General features: G+C 41.7%; 1 protein-coding gene across 1 annotated transcript in view; it reads left to right on the forward strand.

Annotated features, from left to right (window-relative positions):
* Window positions 1–9458, forward strand: part of LOC112240506 (liprin-alpha-4-like) — a 266096-nt gene that overhangs the window by 229888 nt on the left and 26750 nt on the right. Inside the window, exons 21-22 of the mRNA XM_042305139.1 lie at window positions 8127–8384; window positions 8633–8695. Of these exons, the coding sequence (XP_042161073.1) occupies window positions 8127–8384; window positions 8633–8695 (321 nt within the window). The remainder of the gene's footprint in view (window positions 1–8126; window positions 8385–8632; window positions 8696–9458) is intronic.

Raw genomic sequence — 9458 nt, forward strand, 5'->3', positions numbered from 1 at the left:
CTACCTTAACCTACAGTATCATCACCTGGAGTGGTATATAAACCACTACCTTAACCTACAGTATCATCACCTGGAGTGGTATATAAACTACTACCTTAACCTTAACCTACAGTATCATTACCTGGAGTGGTATATAAACCACTACCTTAACCTACAGTATCATCACCTGGAGTGGTATATAAACCACTACCTTAACCTACAGTATCATCACCTGGAGTGGTATATAAACTACTACCTTAACCTTAACCTACAGTATCATCACCTGGAGTGGTATATAAACCACTACCTTAACCTACAGTATCATCACCTGGAGTGGTATATAAACCACTACCTTAACCTTAACCTACAGTATCATCACCTGGAGTGGTATATAAACTACTACCTTAACCTTAACCTACAGTATCATCACCTGGAGTGGTATATAAACCACTACCTTAACCTACAGTATCATCACCTGGAGTGGTATATAAACCACTACCTTAACCTTAACCTACAGTATCATCACCTGGAGTGGTATATAAACCACTACCTTAACCTACAGTATCATCACCTGGAGTGGTATAAACCACTACCTTAACCTACAGTATCATCACCTGGAGTGGTATATAAACTACTACCTTAACCTTAACCTACAGTATCATCACCTGGAGTGGTATATAAACCACTACCTTAACCTACAGTATCATCACCTGGAGTGGTATATAAACCAGTACCTTAACCTTAACCTACAGTATCATCACCTGGAGTGGTATATAAACCACTACCTTAACCTGGTAACCTTAACCTACAGTATCATCACCTGGAGTGGTACCACTACCTTAGTATCATCACCTGGAGTGGTATATAAACCACTACCTTAACCTACAGTATCATCACCTGGAGTGGTATATAAACCTACTACATCACCTGGAGTGGTAAAACCACTTAACCTACAGTATCATCACCTGGAGTGGTATATAAACCACTACCTTAACCTACAGTATCATCACCTGGAGTGGTATATAAACCTACCTACCTTAACCTACAGTATCATCACCTGGAGTGGTATATAAACCACTACCTTAACCTACAGTATCATCACCTGGAGTGGTATATAAACCACCTACCTTAACCTACAGTATCATCACCTGGAGTGGTATATAAACCACTACCTTAACCTACAGTATCATCACCTGGAGTGGTATATAAACCACTACCTTAACCTACAGTATCATCACCTGGAGTGGTATATAAACCACTACCTTAACCTACAGTATCATCACCTGGAGTGGTATATAAACCACTACCTTAACCTACAGTATCATCACCTGGAGTGGTATATAAACCACTACCTTAACCTACAGTATCATCACCTGGAGTGGTATATAAACCACTACCTTAACCTACAGTATCATCACCTGGAGTGGTATATAAACCACTACCTTAACATCACCTGGAGTGGTAACCTACAGTATCATCACCTGGAGTGGTATATAAACCACTACCTTAACCTACAGTATCATCAGTATCACCTGGAGTGGTATATAAACACCTAGAGTGGTATAAAACCACTACCTTAACCTTAACCTATATAAACCACTATCAACCTCACCTGGAGTGGTATATAAACCACTACCTTAACCTACAGTATCATCACCTGGAGTGGTATATAAACCACTACCTTAACCTACAGTATCATCACCTGGAGTGGTATAAACCACTACCTTAACCTTAACCTACAGTATCATCACCTGGAGTGGTATATAAACCACTACCTTAACCTACAGTATCATCACCTGGAGTGGTATATAAACTACTACCTTAACCTTAACCTACAGTATCATCACCTGGAGTGGTATATAAACCACTACCTTAACCTACAGTATCATCACCTGGAGTGGTATATAAACCACTACCTTAACCTACAGTATCATCACCTGGAGTGGTATATAAACCACTACCTTAACCTACAGTATCATCACCTGGAGTGGTATATAAACCACTACCTTAACCTACAGTATCATCACCTGGAGTGGTATATAAACCTACAGTATCACCTGGAGTGGTATATAAACCACCTTAACCTACAGTATCATCACCTGGAGTGGTATAACCTACAGTATCATCACCTGGAGTGGTATATAAACCACTACCTTAACCTTCAGTATCATCACCTGGAGTATCATCACCTGGTATATAAACCACTACCTTAACCTTAACCTACAGTATCATCACCTGGAGTGGTATATAAACCACTACCTTAACCTACAGTAACCTGGACCACTACCTTAACCTACAGTATCATCACCTGGAGTGGTATATAAACCACTACCTTAACCTACAGTATCATCACCTGGAGTGGTATATAAACCACTACCTTAACCTACAGTATCATCACCTGGAGTGGTATATAAACCACTACCTTAACCTACAGTATCAGTATATAAACCACATCACAGTATCATCACCTGGAGTGGTATATAAACCACTACCTTAACCTACAGTATCATCACCTGGAGTGGTATATAAACCACTACCTTAACCTACAGTATCATCACCTGGAGTGGTATATAAACCACTACCTTAACCTACAGTATCATCACCTGGAGTGGTATATAAACCACTACTTACCTTAACCTACAGTATCATCACCTGGAGTGGTATATAAACCACTACCTTAACCTACAGTATCATCACCTGGAGTGGTATATAAACCACTACCTTAACCTAACCTAGTATCATCACCTGGAGTGGTATATAAACCACTACCTTAACCTACAGTATCATCACCTGGAGTGGTATATAAACCACTACCTTAACCTACAGTATCATCACCTGGAGTGGTATATAAACCACTACCTTAACCACAGTATCATCACCTGGAGTGGTATATAAACCACTACCTTAACCTACAGTATCATCACCTGGAGTGGTATATAAACCACTACCTTAACCTACAGTATCATCACCTGGAGTGGTATATAAACCACTACCTTAACCTACAGTATCATCACCTGTGGTATATAAACCACTACCTTAACCTACAGTATCATCACCTGGAGTGGTATATAAACCACTACCTTAACCTACAGTATCATCACCTGGAGTGGTATATAAACTACTACCTTAACCTACAGTATCATCACCTGGAGTGGTATATAAACCACTACCTTAACCTACAGTATCATCACCTGGAGTGGTATATAAACCACTACCTTAACCTACAGTATCATCACCTGGAGTGGTATATAAACCACTACCTTAACCTACAGTATCATCACCTGGAGTGGTATATAAACCACTACCTTAACCTACAGTATCACCTGGAGTGGTATATAAACCACCTGTATCATCACCTGGAGTGGTATAAACCACTACCTTAACCTTAACCTACAGTATCATCACCTGGAGTAGTATATAAACCACTACCTTAACCTACAGTATCATCACCTAGAGTGGTATAAAACCACTACCTTAACCTTATCACCTGGACCACTACCTTAACCTACAGTATCATCACCTGGAGTGGTATATAAACCACTACCTTAACCTACAGTATCATCACCTGGAATATAAACCACTGGTATATAAACCACTACCTTAACCTACAGTATCATCACCTGGAGTGGTATATAAACCACTACCTTAACCTACAGTATCATCACCTGGAGTGGTATATAAACCACTACCTTAACCTACAGTATCATCACCTGGAGTGGTATATAAACCACTACCTTAACCTTAACCTACAGTATCATCACCTGGAGTGGTATATAAACCACTACCTTAACCTACAGTATCATCACCTGGAGTGGTATATAAACCACTACCTTAACCTTAACCTACAGTATCATCACCTGGAGTGGTATATAAACCACTACCTTAACCTACAGTATCATCACCTGGAGTGGTATATAAACCACTACCTTAACCTACAGTATCATCACCTGGAGTGGTATATAAACCACTACCTTAACCTACAGTATCATCACCTGGAGTGGTATATAAACCACTACCTTAACCTACAGTATCATCACCTGGAGTGGTATATAAACCACTACCTTAACCTACAGTATCATCACCTGGAGTATCATCACCTGGAGTGGTATATAAACCACTACCTTAACCACTACCTTAACCTACAGTATCATCACAGTATCAACCACTCCTTAACCTGGATCATCACCTGGTATATAAACCACTACCTTAACCTACAGTATCATCACCTGGGTAGTGGTATATAAACCACTACCTTAACCTTAACCTACAGTATCATCACCTGGAGTGGTATATAAACCACTACCTTAACCTACAGTATCATCACCTAGAGTGGTATAAACCACTACCTTAACCTTAACCTACAGTATCATCACCTGGAGTGGTATATAAACCACTACCTTAACCTACAGTATCATCACCTGGAGTGGAATATAAACCACTACCTTAATCTACAGTATCATCACCTGGAGTGGTATATAAACCACTACCTTAACCTACAGTATCATCACCTGGAATGGTATATAAACCACTACCTTAACCTACAGTATCATCACCTGGAGTGGTAACCTACAGTATCATCACCTGGAGTGGTATATAAACCACTACCTTAACCTACAGTATCATCACCTGGAGTGGTATATAAACCACTACCTTAACCTACAGTATCATCACCTGGAGTGGTATATAAACTACTACCTTAACCTTAACCTACAGTATCATCACCTGGAGTGGTATATAAACCACTACCTTAACCTACAGTATCATCACCTGGAGTGGTATATAAACCACTACCTTAACCTACCTAACCTACAGTATCATCACCTGGAGTGGTATATAAACCACTACCTTAACCTACAGTATCATCACCTGGAGTGGTATATAAACCACTACCTTAACCTACAGTATCATCACCTGGAGTGGTATATAAACCACTACCTTAACCTACAGTATCATCACCTGGATATAAACCACTACCTTAACCTACAGTGGTATATAAACCACTACCTTAACCTACCTGGTATATAAACCACTACCTAACCTACAGTATCATCACCTGGAGTGGTATATAAACCACTAAACCACTACCTATCAACCTACAGTATCATCACCTGGAGTGGTATATAAACCACTACCTTAACCTACAGTATCATCACCTGGAGTGGTATATAAACCACTACCTTAACCTACAGTATCATCACCTGGAGTGGTATATAAACCACTACCTTAACCTACAGTATCATCACCTGGAGTGGTATATAAACTACACTACCTTAAACCTACAGTATCATCACCTGGAGTGGTATATAAACCACTACATCACCTGGAGTGGTATATAAACCACTAACCTAACCTACAGTATCATCACCTGGAGTGGTATATAAACCACTACCTTAACCTACAGTATCATCACCTGGAGTGGTATATAAACCACTACCTTAACCTACAGTATCATCACCTGGAGTGGTATATAAACCACTACCTTAACCTACAGTATCATCACCTGGAGTGGTATATAAACCACTACCTTAACCTACCTTAACCTGTATCATCACCTGGAGTGGTATATAAACCACTACCTGGAGTGGTATATAAACCACTACCTTAACCTACAGTATCATCACCTGGAGTGGTATATAAACCACTACCTTAACCTACAGTATCATCACCTGGAGTGGTATATAAACCACTACCTTAACCTACAGTATCATCACCTGGAGTGGTATATAAACCACTACCTTAACCTACAGTATCATCACCTGGAGTGGTATAAAACCACTACCTTAACCTAACCTACAGTATCATCACCTGGAGTGGTATATAAACCACTACCTTAACCTACAGTATCATCACCTGGAGTGGTATAAAACACTACCTTAACCTTAACCTACAGTATCATCACCTGGAGTGGTATATAAACCACTACCTTAACCTACAGTATCATCACCTGGAGTGGTATATAAACCACTACCTTAACCTACAGTATCATCACCTGGAGTGGTATATAAACCACTACCTTAACCTACAGTATCATCAACCTGGATCATCACCTGGATATATATAAACCACTACCTTAACCTACAGTATCATCACCTGGAGTGGTAACCTACAGTATCATCACCTGGAGTGGTATATAAACCACTACCTTAACCTACAGTATCATCACCTGGAGTGGTATATAAACCACTACCTTAATCTACAGTATCATCACCTGGAGTGGTATATAAACCACTACCTTAACCTACAGTATCATCACCTGGAATGGTATATAAACCACTACCTTAACCTACAGTATCATCACCTGGAGTGGTATATAAACCACTACCTTAACCTACAGTATCATCACCTGGAGTGGTATATAAACCACTACCTTAACCTACAGTATCATCACCTGGAGTGGTATAAACCACTACCTTAACCTTAACCTACAGTATCATCACCTGGAGTAGTATATAAACCACTACCTTAACCTACAGTATCATCACCTAGAGTGGTATAAACCACTACCTTAACCTTAACCTACAGTATCATCACCTGGAGTGGTATATAAACCACTACCTTAACCTACAGTATCATCACCTGGAATGGTATATAAACCACTACCTTAACCTGCAGTATCATCACCTGGAGTGGTATATAAACCACTACCTTAACCTACAGTATCATCACCTGGAGTGGTATATAAACCACTACCTTAACCTACAGTATCATCACCTGGAGTGGTATATAAACCACTACCTTAACCTACAGTATCATCACCTGGAGTGGTAGATAAACCACTACCTTAACCTACAGTATCATCACCTGGAGTGGTATATAAACTACTACCTTAACCTTAACCTACAGTATCATCACCTGGAATGGTATATAAACCACTACCTTAACCTGCAGTATCATCACCTGGAGTGGTATATAAACCACTACCTTAACCTACAGTATCATCACCTGGAGTGGTATATAAACCACTACCTTAACCTACAGTATCATCACCTGGAGTGGTATATAAACCAATACCTTAACCTACAGTATCATCACCTGGAGTGGTATAAACCACTACCTTAACCTTAACCTACAGTATCATCACCTGGAGTGGTATATAAACCACTACCTTAACCTACAGTATCATCACCTGGAGTGGTATAAACCACTACCTTAACCTACAGTATCATCACCTGGAGTGGTATATAAACTACTACCTTAACCTTAACCTACAGTATCATCACCTGGAGTGGTATATAAACCACTACCTTAACCTACAGTATCATCACCTGGAGTGGTATATAAACCACTACCTTAACCTTAACCTACAGTATCATCACCTGGAGTGGTATATAAACTACTACCTTAACCTTAACCTACAGTATCATCACCTGGAGTGGTATATAAACCACTACCTTAACCTACAGTATCATCACCTGGAGTGGTATATAAACCACTACCTTAACCTACAGTATCATCACCTGGAGTGGTATATAAACCACTACCTTAACCTACAGTATCATCACCTGGAGTGGTATAAACCACTACCTTAACCTACAGTATCATCACCTGGAGTGGTATATAAACCACTACCTTAACCTACAGTATCATCACCTGGAGTGGTATATAAACCACTACCTTAACCTACAGTATCATCACCTGGAGTGGTATATAAACCACTACCTTAACCTACAGTATCATCACCTGGAGTGGTATATAAACCATTACCTTAACCTACAGTATCATCACCCGGAGTGGTATATAAACCACTACTTTAACCTTAACCTACACTATCATCAACTGGAGTGGTATATAAACCACTACCTTAACCTACAGTATCATCACCTGGAGTGGTATATAAACCACTACCTTAACCTACAGTATCATCACCAGGAGTGGTATATAAACCACTACCTTAACCTACAGTATCATCACCTGGAGTGGTATATAAACCACTACCTTAACCTAATGTATCATCACCTGGAGTGGTATATAAACCACTACCTTAACCTACAGTATCATCACCTGGAGTGGTATATAAACCACTACCTTAACCTACAGTATCATCACCTGGAGTGGTATATAAACCACTACCTTAACCTACAGTATCATCACCTGGAGTGGTATACAGTGTGAGATGATGATGATGATGATGTCTCCAATCTCTCCAGCTGTGGCTGGGGATGCCCGCCTGGTACGTGGCAGCGTGTCGTGCCAACGTGAAGAGCGGTGCCATCATGTCTGCCCTGTCTGACACAGAGATCCAGAGGGAGATTGGCATCAGTAACCCCCTGCACCGCCTCAAATTGAGACTGGCCATCCAGGAGATGGTCTCCCTCACCAGCCCCTCTGCCCCGCTCACCTCTAGAACGGTACTCATACCCACACTGCCCCTCACCAGCCCCTCTGCCCCGCTCACCTCTAGAACGGTACTCACACCCACACTGCCCCTCACCTTCTCACTTCTGACTCTGTAATGGTAGTGCTTTTGACAGTACTCTTCACTCTGTCCACTGGGCTGCATGGGGTGGAATGGGAACCCTACTCTCTCATCAATGTCCCAAATACTGCCTGTCTGACACACACTGCCTTTCACTGAAGACACTGTATTTGTGTGTGTGTGTGTGTGTGTGCGTACGTGCACGCTTGCGTGTGCGTGTGCTCTCCCTCTGTGCAGTCCTCCGGAAATGTGTGGTTGACTCATGAAGAGATGGAGAACCTGGCTTCCTCCACTAAAGCGGTCAGTACCATCTGGGTGACTCCCTCCTCACACACACACACACACACACCCCACACACTACACACACACACCTCACACACACACACTACACACAAACACACACACACACACATACACACACACTGCTTCGCCGTGCTACACATATGCCTCCTTCCTCAACCCCCCACCTCCAGCCTCCAATAACTACAAAGCATCCTGCCTGCCTGCCTGCCTGTCTTTGGTGTGTGTGTGTGTAGCATATTAGGTTCTGTTGTTCCGATTTGTTATTGAGAATCGATTTAGGCTGGTTGTCTGTGGTGTGTTGTTGTGTGGTGGTGGGGTGTGTGGTGTGGTGCTGTGTGTTGTGTGGTGGTGTTATGTGGTGGTGGTGTGTGTTGTGTGGTGGTGGTGTGTGGTGTGGTGTTGTGTGGTGGTGTGTATTGTGTGGTGTAGTGTTGTGTGGTGTGGTGTGTGGTGGTGTGTTGTTGTGTGGTGGTGTGTTGTTGTGTGGTGGTGTGTTGTTGTGTGGTGGTGTGGTGGTGTTGTGTGGTGGTGTTGTGTGGTGTGTGGTGGTGGTGTGTGGTGTTGTTGTGGTGTTGTGTAGTGGTGTTGTGTAGTGGTGTTGTGTGGTGTGTGTGGTGTTGTGTGTTGTTGTTTGGTGGTGTGTGTGTTGTTGTGTGGTCTGGTGGTGTTGTGTGTTGTTGTGTGGTGGTGTTTGTTGTATGTTGTGGTGTTGTGTGGTGGTTTTGTGGTGTGGTGGTGGTGTGGTGGTGGTGTATGGTGG

Source organism: Oncorhynchus tshawytscha, linkage group LG02 (genome assembly GCF_018296145.1).
Source record: "Oncorhynchus tshawytscha isolate Ot180627B linkage group LG02, Otsh_v2.0, whole genome shotgun sequence".
Taxonomy (NCBI): domain Eukaryota; kingdom Metazoa; phylum Chordata; class Actinopteri; order Salmoniformes; family Salmonidae; genus Oncorhynchus; species Oncorhynchus tshawytscha.